Below are 13,339 nucleotides of genomic sequence, written 5' to 3' on the forward strand. Positions count from 1 at the left end.
TGGGACTTGATCCTGGGACCCTTGGATAACCCCTTGGGCCGAAGGCAGGAGCTCAACTGCTAAACCACCCAGGTGCCCTTAAGTCCTACTTTGGAGGGAGTGATCAAAGCATTGTTTTCTTGACTTTTAGTTTAGGAAAGTAAAAGACCACTTTCTATGGTCACCCCAATGGGTTGGGCCCCCTGTTGTCCAAGTGACTCTCATGGTCAAGAGGGATAGGAAAGCCCAACCCTCCAAGGCCCACCAGACTCCCCTCCCCTAACTGGTTACTCAGACCACATACTGATTTATGCCCCTTCCGTGGTCTCCCATGGTCATCCATGATGTTCCACATGGCTTCTTAAACCGCCCTGAGAGTTTTAGATTGCATGTAAATATGTATGGAAACATTCTCCAGGTTCCCATGAAAATGCCCACGAAGTCGACTTAAATTTTTTATGTAGATAAATTTCCAGTCTTCCAACAGAAATGGTGGTGGAGTTGAGACCCATCCAGATGCCTGGGTGGCTCAGTGGTTGAACATCTGCCTTCGGCCCAGGGCATGATCCTGGGGTCCCAGGATGGAGTCCCACATCGGGCTCCTGGCATGGAGCCTGCTTCTCCTCCTCCTTCCTATGTCTCTGTCTCTCTCTCTGTGTCTCATGAATAAATAAATAAAATCTTAAAAAAAAAAAAGGAATTGAGACCCATCTGGGTGAAACTGTTAGGCAAATTATGCACAAAAAACTATTGGAGAAATTTAGGGCTGGGTCGATGGAGGATGAGGAACATGAATCTCTTTAAGTTGTTCCTCAAAATTGACATCAAGGCCATAGGAATGTGTCAGATCAGCCCTCTGCTAAGTCACAGAGATTCCTCCCAAGGAAACCTGCCAGAGAAGGGTGGATTACCTGCATGTCCATGCAATTATTTTTCATAATAAACAGAGTGAGAATTCCATCTTTGTTTCTTGGATTTCAGTCACGCTGTCATATACAGGCTGTGTAAAGTCAGTATGTGGAGTTGAATGCAGCTCTGTTTTCCCCACTGATGTTAAAGGAGATGGGTAGTCCCAATATGCCCCTCCCCGTTACATTCCTATCTTCTCCTAAAGCATGCCCTTGTGTATTGGCTCCTAGAAAATTCTGAAAAGTATTTAAGATATTTCTTTGTTATGTGCAACCCCCAATGCTGGTGTCTTTATATATTCCATAAGTGCTTTATCTCTCTCTCCTCTTGGTCACAATTGCTTTTGGAAAAACCAAGTGAAATGTTTCCTACAGAATTGATGAGGTTTTCTTTTGGCCGAAATAAGCAACATGTTCACCCAATTCCTAAGTCCCTATCTTTGCCTAAAATTGACTTTACCAGTAAATCACTCTTCATGTTCATCAGCAAAGGGGGAAAAAAAAACAAAGAAAGTAATTCTTTTAAGATTCTTTCTTAGGTGAGCCGTTAAGTAACAAGAGTCCCTTCACTTACCCTCAGTGGCAACCAAAGCCATATGGTCAATTCAAAAACAGTTTTTGTTCTTCTTCCAGGAAATAAGTATATTTGAGAGGAAGTCTGTCAGCAGATGCTTCTGGAACACCAGGCTGAGGCTGTGTTCCTGGAGTGAGGGAGTGAGTGTGTGTTTTCACCCTGGACTGAAAAGATGTGCCAGGTGTTTGTGACAAGCTGTGATGAGGACTGCAGATTACTTGGAACCCATTGTATTCTTTCTCCTTGTTGGAAAAAGCAAGCTTCAGAAAACAAGCCCGTATTTAAAGGAAGCCCCAGTTAATCCAACAAGCCTTTGAATGAAGTCCTTTTCACGAACACTGCTTGACAAAGGCCATTTGGCCCAAGAAACCCTATGAGGCCAGAAGCCAGAATGAACACCCCACGGGGGGTTCAAACAGTGCAAAGCTCGGGATTCACTTAAAACCTAACAGGTGTTGGGATGCCTGGGTGGCTCAGTGGTTGAGTGTCCGCCTTTGGCCCAGGGCGTGATCCTGGAGACGCAGGATCGAGTCCCACGTCGGGCTCCCTGCATGGAGCCTGCTTCTCCCTCTGCCTGTGTCTCTGCCTCTCTCTCTCTCTCTGTGCCTCTCATGAATAAATAAAAATAAAACCTTAAAAAAAACCATAACAGGTGTTTATGGACCCTGGTCAGAATGAAGATGACCCAGTAACACAAGCAGGAGCCTTACGCAGAATAGCAGCAAACCTCCATCACCATGACTAACAGTTCCTGAACATTTACAGGTGCCAGGGAAAGGTGCTGATGCCTTCTCGTGGGTTCTCGGCCCTTGAGGTACATTTCATTATTATTATTCGCATTTTACGGGGGAGGAATGGGATGCTTCTTAAAGTCAGCTAAGTGCTGGGGCTCAGCCCTGACCCCAGACCATGTGCTCACCATGAACCAGGCTGGCTAGACAGTCCTACTGGATTGCAAGTGGCTTCCCATCTCCACCGTATGCACTCTGAAAGCATGAGAGGTTTAACTCTGGAAAAACGACTTCAGTGCTGTGCTGGGTTCTGAGCGGGTGGGGGGCCTCGCGGAGATGGGCAGGCATGACTTTTCTGGATGTCTGGCTTTGAAGGTCCACTGGGCCCTTGCTTCACCTCCGTCACCCTGAAATCCTAGAACCAATAACGCACAACACAAATGACTCATTGTCCCTGTGCCTCCGACAATAGCACGCCTCCTGAGAAGACAAAGCACGTTTGAGGAGAGAAAGCTGCCACCAGAGGCCACAGCCTGGCTGAGCGGAGGGGGCGCTTCCCACTTGTTCAATGTCACTTCAAATATTGTTTGAGGGTAAGAGGTAATGACAGCACGAGTCCATTAACTCCCATGATCCCGCACTGGTCACACAGGGATGACAAGGACGCGGCTGAAGGCGGGGCCCCAACTCCCATTCTTTTCTTTTTCTTTCTTTCTTTTTTTCTTTTTTAAAGATATTATTTAGGGCAGCCCGGTGGCTCAGTGGTTTAGCGCTGCCTTCAGCCTGGGGCCTGATCCTGGAGACCCAGGATCGAGTCCAATGTAGGGTTCCCTGAAGGGAGCCTGCTTCTTCCTCTGCCTGTGTCTCTGCCTCTCTCTCTCTGTCTCTCATTAATAGGTAAATAAAATCTTAAAAAAAAAAAAAGATTTTATTTATTTATGAGAAAGACAGAGAGAGCATGAGCCAGGGGGAGGGGCAGAGGCAGAGGGACAAGCAGGCTCCCCGCTGAGCTGGAAGGCCCAAGGGGGCCCACCTCCCAGGACCCCGGGATCATGACCCAAGCGAGCGGAAGGCAGATGCTCAACCAACTGAGTCACCCAGGCACCGCTCCCACTCTTTTCTTGCCACACTTTTTCCCTGAAGGCGCCCTGGTGCTTTGCCAGCTCCATCCTGCCGCCACCCAGAGGAAGGGACGCTGGTACAAACATAGGAGGGGAGGGCTCCCTGCCCCTGTGGGAGACACGCCTCCTCTCAGCCTTGCATGGCACCTGCCACCAGAGGACTTCCACATAGGAGCTGCCTCCACACCCCGGGGGGCTCAGGTGGACACCAACTTTCCTCCTCTCCCCCTTCTTACCAGAGCGTCATGAGAAAGCAAGAATGTGGGAGAGGTGATTGTTCCCACTGCATGGGGACTGGGGAGGCAGGGCTGGGTGAGCGCAGCATGATGGGGCCACTCTGTCCCCCTGGGCTGTCACCCCTGCCACTTGCCTGGCTGTGTCATCCCTCAGGAGAGGGTGTGGTCATCCCCTGCCAGGTCTACTGACCTCTGCTTCCCTGGACCCAGTTACTCCAGAGATAACTGATCATGGGGGGGCTCCAGACCGCTACCTCATGACACTGGGTACCCGCCATCTCTGATTATATACCCAACATGGCTGGATGGAGCTGCCAGCTTGGGAAGAAGTCATCCCATGAACCCGGATGTTGGATGGATGTAGCAACCATCTGAGGTAATTATACTGGAGTTTCAGGGTGGTGTGGTTGGGGCTACAAGAAGCTTGGTAAGCTCTCCCTCGGGGCTTCGTGGAATCCTGTGACCCTGGACAGGCTTGTCCACCTTGAGGAAGTGAGGAAAACACGGGAAGCTTCCATCTCCAGTGTTTCCCTAGTCTCAGGTCTGGGCCTGGGGAGCTTTACTGGGACGTATCCTTTTGAGCTTGCGTTGTCGGTGAAGCATGACTTCTTGGAGATGACCAGGTCAGAGGATTTGTTTCACTGAGCTGCAAAGGCCACTCCCCACTGGGGCCCCTTCAGGGGTGCTCCGAATGCCGGGGCGTGTCTGGGAGGTCAGCGTGGCAGGCCGGGAGTGGGGACAGGCCAGCCTCCAGGGATGGTGGGGGTTGGATGGAAGAGGAGCGGGTGGTCCTCGGGAGGTGCTGACTCCATCCACCTCTGGGAGGCTGGTGGTGACCGAGCTGGACGCAGGCAGCCACCCTCCAGGGCCTTGCAAGAAGAAGGGTCTTTTACCCAATTCAAGGGGCCACCCATTTACAACAGAACACAGCTTCCTCATACAGAGTGCAAACACCAGTCTTTAACCTGGAAAGAGCAGGTCAGCCCCCGGAATTCCCACAATTCATTGACCTGATACGTTTTTATTGAACACCTACTGCACACAGGATTGTGAACATATTTGTGACTGTGTTCACAAGCACTGTCCTGCTCTCATCAGCTTCTAACAAGGGAACCTCAGCCACCCCAAGGCTAAGACCCCCGGGACTGCCCCAGGGAAGGGTTGGGTCAAATGGAGAAGGGAGCAAGTGCAGGATGGGAGCAGAACACCCTGTTCTTCGCTTGCTCAGCATCCGTTCTCTGTTCTATTAGCAGCACCCTCAATTTCCTTTGGGAGATACATTAAAATCTTCGAAGCGACTGCTGTCTGTCACTACAAGTGATTCTGAGGGATCGAACCCATTGATGGTAAGTGTTACACACAGAAGAGGAATCTAGTTGGGATATAACCAGAAAGGTGCTGGGTTTAGAGTCCGGAGACCTGGGTTCGAATCCTACTCTTCCATTTACTAAGAGAGCTATCGGCATGTTTTCTTTAGTCCTCTGGTTAGCAGGTTGAGTTTAACATACTTCAGGGCGTAGTAAGACCATCATCCGTCTGCAGACCCCCATCTAGGACCACTCTCTGGTTCATATCCTAGGCTGTGTCTGTATCAAGACCTGCATCCCCTGGGTAACCTCCATTTCCATGTGCCACCATCTGCTGGCCACATCCTATTTTTTTTTTTTTTTTTTTAAGATTCTACGTCTTTATTTCAGAGAGAGCAAGGAAGAGAACGCAAAGAGAGAGGGAGAAGCAAACTCCCCGCTGAGCAGGGAGCCCGATGTGGGACTCAATCCCAGGACCTCTGGATCACGACCTGAGCCGAAGGCAGACACCCAGGTGCCCTGACCGCATCCTATTTTTTCAACGTACTCTCTCTGGCACAACCAGAAATGGCTCCTAAAATGCACCCATCCTACCACTTTTCCAGGGCTCGTCACACCTCCTGCACTTGGCCCTCACTTCCTCTTTGCCCCACCCAGATTGCATGGGCCAGCATGGCAACCACTCCCTTGCCTACAGCTCGGCTCCCTTGGCCCTCTCTAGCTTCCTCAGATTTGCCAGGCAAATCCCCAATCTTGGCCAGACCATGCTCTCTCTCTCAAGCCCTGGGGTGAGGGATTCCCCTCTTCTCAAATCCCAGTACCTCCACCCGTTCCCCCACTCTTCACTATGAGCTGGTGACATGGCTTCCTGTTTCTCTGGGAAACCAGACGCTCCCATCATTTCACCTGTACACTCCACCTTCGTCAGAGGGACTGTTCCTGCTCCTGTGCAATGCCAACCCTCCACCTGTGCACTTGACCCCACACCCCTTCAGCCCTCAAGAACTCACTCCCATTGTTCCTTCTCTCTGTGTCATCAGTTTCCTCTCTCTCCTGGATTATTCTTATCAGCAGACACAGATGGTCTAAAAGCTCCCAGCCTTAAAAAAAGAAAAAAAGAAATCTTCCCCGGATCCCACACCTTTCTCCAGAGTCTGCTCCATTCTCTGTTCCTTTTACAGCAAAATTCCCTGATGGAGTTGCCCTCTGCTCCTATGCTTGTGCATCGCTCATATGTCACACATCGTGCCCCGTTGGGCATTTGTCTCCACCACACCATGAGACTGCTCTTGCCAGGGATGCCAGTGACCTCCACGTGGCCAATTTCAAAGTCAATTCTCAGTCCATAGCTTAGCTGACCTATCAGCATCTCCAGAGCTCCCCAAGCCCCTGCTCCCGAAATGCTTTCTTCTCTGGCCTCCCAGACACCTCTCCGGGTGTGTCGGCCTCCTTCCAGGCCACTCCTAGCCTCCTTTCCTGCTTCTCCTCCTCTCCCTGACCTCTGTGCCTGGCAAGCTCCGAGGCTCAGCCCTCTTCTCTTTCCACACTTCCCTTTGGGGAATCTCATCTAGATGACTGGCTTTAAAAATCGCCCACTTTTGGGGCACCTGGGTGGCTCTATCGGTTAGGCGTCTGCCTTCAGCTCAGGTTGTGATCCCAGTGTGTGATCCCTGGGATCGAGTCCTGGGTTGGGCTTCCTCCTCAGTGGGGAGCCTGCTTCTCCCTCTGCCTCTGCTGCTCCCCCTGTTCATTATCTGTCTCTCTCTCTCTTTCACATAAATAAATAAAATCTTTTAAAAAAATCATCCACATTTTGCTGATTCTCAAATGTCTATGTCTAGCTCTTACTTTGCTGCATGCAGGCTCAGGGGGACACCCGGATGTCCCACAGGCATCTCACAACTAACATATCCACAACTGAGGTCCTGATCGCCCTGCAAACACTGCCCCTTCCAGAGTCTTCTTGTATCAGTCAATGACAACTCCATCCTACTGGCTGCTTGCTCAAAACTTTGGGGGTGATTCTTGGTTCCTTTTCTTGTTTTTGCAAACCCCCACATCCAGTCAGAAAATCATGTTGGCTTTACCTTCAGAATATGTCTGGAGCCTGAGCACTTGTCTCCATCTCTACCTGACTATCCTGGTGTCACATTCCCTCTCTCCTGGATGACAGCAACGGCCTCCCAGCTGGCCTCCCTGCTTCTACTCTGGTCTCCTCTAGTCCAACCTTTACACAGAATGAAAGGTCAGCCCCTCTTACCGAAGGAGGGAAGAATAGGCCCCCCCCTCCTGGCCCCATGAGCTCTTCCCATAGGCCCCTCACACTGCCCCTCTCACTCTCCCCACTGGCTGCGCTCCCTCCAGCTGGACTCTTCTCTGTTGCTTGAATGAACCAGCTGTGCTCCTGCCTCTTGGTCTTTTCTCTGGCTGTTCCTTCTTTCTGGAATGCTCTTACCCCAGATACTGGTGTGATTGCTATCTTACTCTGAGTCAGGTCTCAGCTCACACATTTCCTCTTCTGTGAGTCCCTTTTTTTTTTTTTTTTTTTTAAACTATCTGATGTAAAGTAGCGGTCACCTCTACAACTCCTTATCACAGGAAGCTATTATACTTTTCACAGCACTCATCATTATCTGAACTAATCTTATTTATTTCTTTGCTTGTGTATTGTCTGCCTTCCCAACCAGAATGAGAGCTGTATGGTGGTGGGAACTCTGCCCTCAGTGCTAGCACTGAGCTTACCACATGGCTTCCAGGGCTGCCATGGAAGGTCGTAAAGGTTGTTCACTGCACTAGAGCTCCTGTCTGATGGGGCAGGTGCAGACATCCAGCCTGTTCTCTGCTCTCCCTGCGCTGGGGGCATCCAGCAGGTTGCTTTCTGCTGTTTTGCAGTGCATGCTGTATGGGCTGGTTGTGGGCCTTCAATAAATATTCATTGAATAAGTGACTGACTGATGGATGTGCAGACCATTACTTGCTCTCTTCTGTGAGTCTTCATCCAAATTACCTTCTCGGGGCCTTATTTTCTTCATCTGTTAAAGGGATAATTAACACCTATCTCAGAGTTATGAGGTTTAAATGAAATAGTTCATTAAAAATCTGGCACAAATATGATTAGAATTGTATGAAAGATCCAGAACAGTCAAATGCACGGAGACAGAAAGTAGATTAGTGGTAGCTGGAGGCTGGAGGGATGAGGAAATGAGGAGTGACTACTTAATGGGTTGGGGTACCCTACTGGTGTGATGCGAGTGTTCTAGACTAGTTAGAGAGCTGTTTGCACAAGGTTCGGAATGTACTACATGCTGCTGGACTGTGCCCTGAAAACGGCTAATTTTTTTTTTTTTTTTTTGTGAAGCGGATTATGTTATACGAATACCATAATTAAAAAAGAACCAGCACAGGGCCTGGGACTGGTAGGTCCCAGGTGGGGACTGGTAGGTGTTCAATGAATAGCTTCTGAATCCTGTGATGTTCTTGATTCAAAAATCAAAGCAAGACCCCAGGGCAGCCCCAGTGGCTCAGCGGTTTAGCGCCGTCTTCAGCAGGGGGTGTGATCCTGAAGTCCCCGGATCAAGTCTCACGTCGGGCTCCCTGCATGGAGCCTGCTTCTCCCTCTGCCTGTGTCTCTGCCTCTCTCTCTGTGTCTCTCATGAATAAATAAAAAAAATCTTAAAAAATAAAAAAAAGAGTCACTGGAGCTGGGGCCTGAGTGATGAGTTGGCCTGGGAGGAATCAAGCAGGTGGGAGATGGACATGTGGGAGAAGGGGCTGGAGGGAAGGGCTGGGCTCAGAGCCCGGGAGAGGAGAGCACGGTGGGTCCTAGGAATAGAGAACATTCTGGTGCGGCTGGAGCAGTGTGCCAGGTGAGTGCCAAACCAGGAAGGAGAGTTGGGAGGGGCCATCGGCAGGAGTCCCAGGTATTCCAGGTCCTTGGTTCTGTGGGCCCCACTTCCAAGCCCCGCAGCAGCTCTTGCCCTGGCTGTGCCCTGTGGCTCCCCTTGAAGGCTTGTGCTTCATGGCTTAGCTCCTAACACGTCCTCCTTTAAGCATTTACTGAGCCTGCCCCGCATCAGGTGCTGGGAACCCTGATGTCAAAACCCAGCCCCTATGAAAAAGCTCCTGCGGAAGGTGGGGCTTGGGGGGTGGGAAGATTGGGGGGTGGGCTGGGGTGTGTGTGTGTGTTTGTGAGGAGCCGGGATGGGGGTGGGGTGGGGAGGGCTAGTCTGGGAGGACCTAATGCCCCTGGAAGGTGACTCTAGAGCTGGGTCTTAAAGGCCAGGAGGCACCAGGCCTGGAGCTGAGGAGTAAGGCGACAGGTTCAGAGCTCAGCTCTGTGGGCTCCCAGGATCCTTGCGACCAGACGAAGCCTAGAAGTCTCTATCCAGGTAGACGCTCAGGGCTCAGGCACACAGCAGACCTCAAGGGCACAGGTAAGCTCCCCCAATGACCTCCACCCCCTCCCCACCCCCAGCGTAGGCTCGCACACATTTTTGCAGGCAGTTCAGCGTGTCCTTGGCCAGGCGGCTTTGCTGCCAGGGAGGAGCTCCCCAACCCCCCTTCTCTGGACTTTGCACCTGTCACGGGAAACTCACTGGCACATCAGGGCTGGGAGCCCGAGCAGACGCCTCCTGAGGTGCCTGCCCGCCCCTTCCAGGGCCCGCTTCAGCCCTCTCGGATCCCAGCACCGCCCCCCGCGCCCCCTCCCACCCCCCTGGCTTCCCACCCTCCGCCCTGGGGGTGGGGGTGGGACCTGCGCCCAGAGGGTCCCCGCCACAGCTCGGGAAGGAGCGTACTCCCGAGCCCTCCCGCTTGGAGACGTTGCCGGTCGCCCCGCCCTCCGCCCGCACCTGCGGGTTCGGCCCCGCCCGCCGGCGGCGTCCCCAGGTGAGTCAGTGGCCCGCCCACCTGTCAGGTCCTGCCCGCTCCAGCCGGAAGCGTCCTCCCTGGACTGTGCACAGTTCCTACAGGTGGGGAGCAGAGGGGGAGACCCTGGGGGGCCTGAGAGGGGGATCCCGCAGATCCCTGAGGGCTCCTGGGAGCTTTGAAAGGAGCCACAAATCAGGGGTGTATGTCTGGTAGATCAGAGGGTGTGTGTTTGTGGATGGAAGAGACAGATGTGACCTGTGGGGGTAGGGTGACAGCCTGTGGAGGTGTGTGTGTCCTTGAGAAGAATTCACAGGGAGAGGGCAGGAAGGAAGGAAGTAGGAGTAAAATCTTAGAGAGGTCAGTATGAATACAATTCATTTCCATTGATCAAAATCTTATTTTCTGAGGATCCAGGGCCTAGTGTGGGGCCCAGAGTAGGCCCCCAGTGAGTGATGAGTGACGGAGCTCTCCTTTCTAACGCTCCCCTCTTCACTCTCCAGCTGTCCCCTCCTCTGACCCGCAGGGAGCCCCTGAGCGCCCGGCTCTCTGCCAGTACCGGGGGACACATTAATCAGCCCGGTCCTTGGCCCCAGGCAGCTGCCCAGCCAGTCACTGGCTGATTCTGATGGGCAGTTGACTGGGTAGGCCAGGGAAGGGGTCATGGAAGGGGGGTGGTCCTGGGACAACCTCACAGGCAGGTGTGGTCTGATTTGGCCATCAGGGATGGGGAACTCAAAGTACAGAGGAGGGGGTGGGTGGCAAACAAGAGGGTGGGTGACGGGGTGTGTGTGTGTGTGCATGTGAGTGCATGTGTGTGTGTGTGTGGAGCGTGGGGGAGGGGACTGTGGACAAGAGGACGAGTGGGTCAGAGGACATGTGCTGGGTTGTGAGGCCTTGAAGAATATGCTGAGGAATCTCTGTGCAGCCCAGAGGGCCTGGGGAGCTCTGAAGAATTTTTAAGAGTGGGGGAGTGATGGGGTCAGATGGGGGCATTAGGCCAATCACCCTGAGGAATGGATGGAAAGTGGGAAAAGACAGGGTTAGGAGGTCATGCAAGAGTCGAGGTACAGATGAAGGTAGCTTGGATGGGGACAGTGGCAGTGGGGTGCAGAGGAGGGTCAGAGCCATTCTAGAGATATTTAGTTCCAGGAAGAACTGATGGGGCTTGGTGACAGGTTGGAGGGGAGGAAGGAGGGTTTCATTAAGACATCTGTATCAAAGAATGTGGGAGGTACTCCCCTAAATGAGATGCTTCTCTCCTAGGTGCTTTTCTAGCCTGGATGCTCCTCCCCAGGTACTCCTCTGATTCAGGTGCTCCACCTACAGATAATCTCCAGGCCTAGCTGCTCTTCTGACAGGTACTTCCCTAACCTAGGTGCTCTTCCTCTAGATACTCCTCAGATTCGGGTGTTGCTCCCCCAGACATTCCTCTGATTCAGGCGCTCCGCCATAGGTATTCTCAAGCCTAGATGATCTTCCTCCAGATACTCCCTTAATTCAGGTGCTCCTCCTCTAGCTCCGCCCTAGCCCTAGTAGTTCTTATCCAGATGATTTCCTGATCCAGGTGATCCACAGTTGGCTCCTCCCTGAAAACTGCCTCCCTCTTGAGAGCAGACAGAGGTCGATGGACAAGGGATGTGTCTGAGGAGCTGAGGGTCAAGGTGGGGAAGCAGGAACTCCTGACTGAGGAGGAGTGGGGCCCCTGCCCACCTAGGGACTGGCGCTGTCCTCCACATGTGGTCTCTACTTTGGTTCATTAGCTTGAAGCAATTGCTATTGCCTAACCCCTGGGGGCCAGAACTGCCTCTGCCCCACGTCCCAGCCTCTGCCCACCAAGCAGTGTAGCAGACTGGGTCTGGGCCCTGGTATCAGAGACCTGGGTTCAAGTCCTGGGGCTTTGGCTGAATTAGTTCACTGTTCTGGGCCTCAGGGTCCTCATCTACAGAGAGGGGATAATGTTTATCCCCACATCACAGGGTGCCGTGAGCACATGCCTGGTGCCTGAATCACACATGGTGCTTAGTAAGTTCCAGTGTTGATGTTTTTCAGGAGCTTGCAGAGCTGGATCCTATAGCATTCCCTTACAAATAGCCAATTTCCAGGTACTCAGCTTATTTCCCTTTTGTGCACGACTGGTTCTGGTCAATTGTTCTGCACCCTAACGTGGCCGTGAGTCTGCCCTTTAATGTGCTCCTGCGGCCTCCCGGACACCCACATGCATGTGTATGTTCTAGGACTCTGAGCTCCAGGGCTGCCTGGCATCTAGGGGTTTCCTTGGAGGCCCAGCTCTTCTGGCAGAAGCTGAGGCTCACCGGCGTCTTCAGGCCTCTCGATGAGTGAGCTGAACCAAAGTGAGTGAGTGGGAAGGAGGCCAAGGAGGCAGTTGCGGGGAGGACCCTGTCCCCACTGGACCTTTCGGTTTCCCCAGGGAACCCATCTGGGACCCCCAACCCTGATGCTGTCCCTTTCTCCGCAGCCACTGTGGGGCCCTCAGCATCAGCCGTGTCCCCTGCACTGGCCACCGGGGCCCGGGCATGGCCTGTGTTGGTCGGGGTTGTGCTGGGCGCTGTGGTCCTCTCCCTCCTCATAGCGCTTGCTGCCAAATGCTACCTCTGCCGCAAATATCATGCCAGCTACCAGCACCACCAGCTGCCCAGGATAGGGAAGGCAGCTTTCCCGGACGTGGGTGAAGAGGATGATGATGGCTTCATCGAGGACAATTACATTCAGCCCGGGGCTGGTGGGCTGGAGACAGAGGGGAACAGGGACAACTTTTCCTTCTGAGCCCTGATTTTGGACACCCCCTCCCCTCCCCATACCTGACAACTTGAGGGTGGAGGATACCACAAGGGGCCAGAGGTGTTTGGGGCTTAAGGGCTAACCAGGCGTAGAGCGATCCTCCCTTCCCTGACGCTAGCACTACAGTGATAAATCTTCTCTTGCTCCATCACCCTCAATGGCTCCCTGCAGTTCTCAGGACAACTACCCAGGACCTGGCTGGAGAAATAGGGCCTCTGTCAGCCCCTTGGTTCCCTTAGTTGCCTTTCTCAACTTCACTCCCTAGAAAACTCCTTATTTGTTACTTCTTTTCTCCTGCAAGGTGTTTTCCCATGCACTTCTTGCTTACCCTGTCTCCCTGGCTTACACTGCTCTTCTGTTCTCTCAAATCGTCCATGACAGAGGGCACTTGGGCAGCTCAGTCGGTTGTGCAGCTAGCTCAGGTCATGATCTCAGGGTTCTGGGGTGGAGCCCACATCAGGTTCCCCCACTGGGGATTCTCTCTCCCTCTGCCCCATCCCCTGCTTGCTCACACATATGTGTGTGCGCATGCAAGGTCTCTCCCTCTCTCTCTCTCTCCCCCCCCTCAAATAAACAATCTTTAAAAAAAAAAATCCTCTATGACAGTGATGAAATCCCTGGCCAACAGACCCCTTGTGACCCGCCTACCTGCCAGCATTTCAGATGTACCGAGATGATGACATTTTAGTAGGTAAAATCCAGTGTGCCAAGTATCTTGTTGAAATTTTTTCAATAAAGTGAGTGATTGAAATGGTTATATTACATTTTTCACAGGTACTAATTAAACCTATTTTTGTCTTAAATGAAAGTAAAAA

At 52.4% G+C, this 13,339-nt stretch overlaps 1 protein-coding gene across 3 annotated transcripts; it reads left to right on the forward strand.

Annotated features, from left to right (window-relative positions):
* The first annotated feature begins 9,152 nt into the window (after nucleotides 1-9,152).
* Nucleotides 9,153-13,339, forward strand: C10H1orf210 (chromosome 10 C1orf210 homolog). Of its 3 annotated transcripts, none has more exons than XM_072724278.1 (4): nucleotides 9,153-9,289; nucleotides 10,989-11,083; nucleotides 11,960-12,076; nucleotides 12,202-13,339. In XM_072724278.1, exons 3-4 carry the CDS (start codon nucleotides 12,058-12,060, stop codon nucleotides 12,507-12,509), a joined length of 327 nt encoding a protein of 108 aa, XP_072580379.1. In that variant the 5' UTR covers nucleotides 9,153-9,289; nucleotides 10,989-11,083; nucleotides 11,960-12,057; the 3' UTR covers nucleotides 12,510-13,339. The 3 variants fall into 3 exon arrangements, with proteins under 3 accessions (XP_072580379.1, XP_025848086.1, XP_025848087.1); XM_025992301.2 differs by lacking the exon at nucleotides 9,153-9,289 and adding an exon at nucleotides 9,342-9,743; XM_025992302.2 differs by lacking the exon at nucleotides 9,153-9,289 and adding an exon at nucleotides 9,718-9,826.

Source organism: Vulpes vulpes, chromosome 10, assembly GCF_048418805.1.
Source record: "Vulpes vulpes isolate BD-2025 chromosome 10, VulVul3, whole genome shotgun sequence".
In the NCBI taxonomy this organism is placed as follows: Eukaryota; Metazoa; Chordata; class Mammalia; order Carnivora; family Canidae; genus Vulpes; species Vulpes vulpes.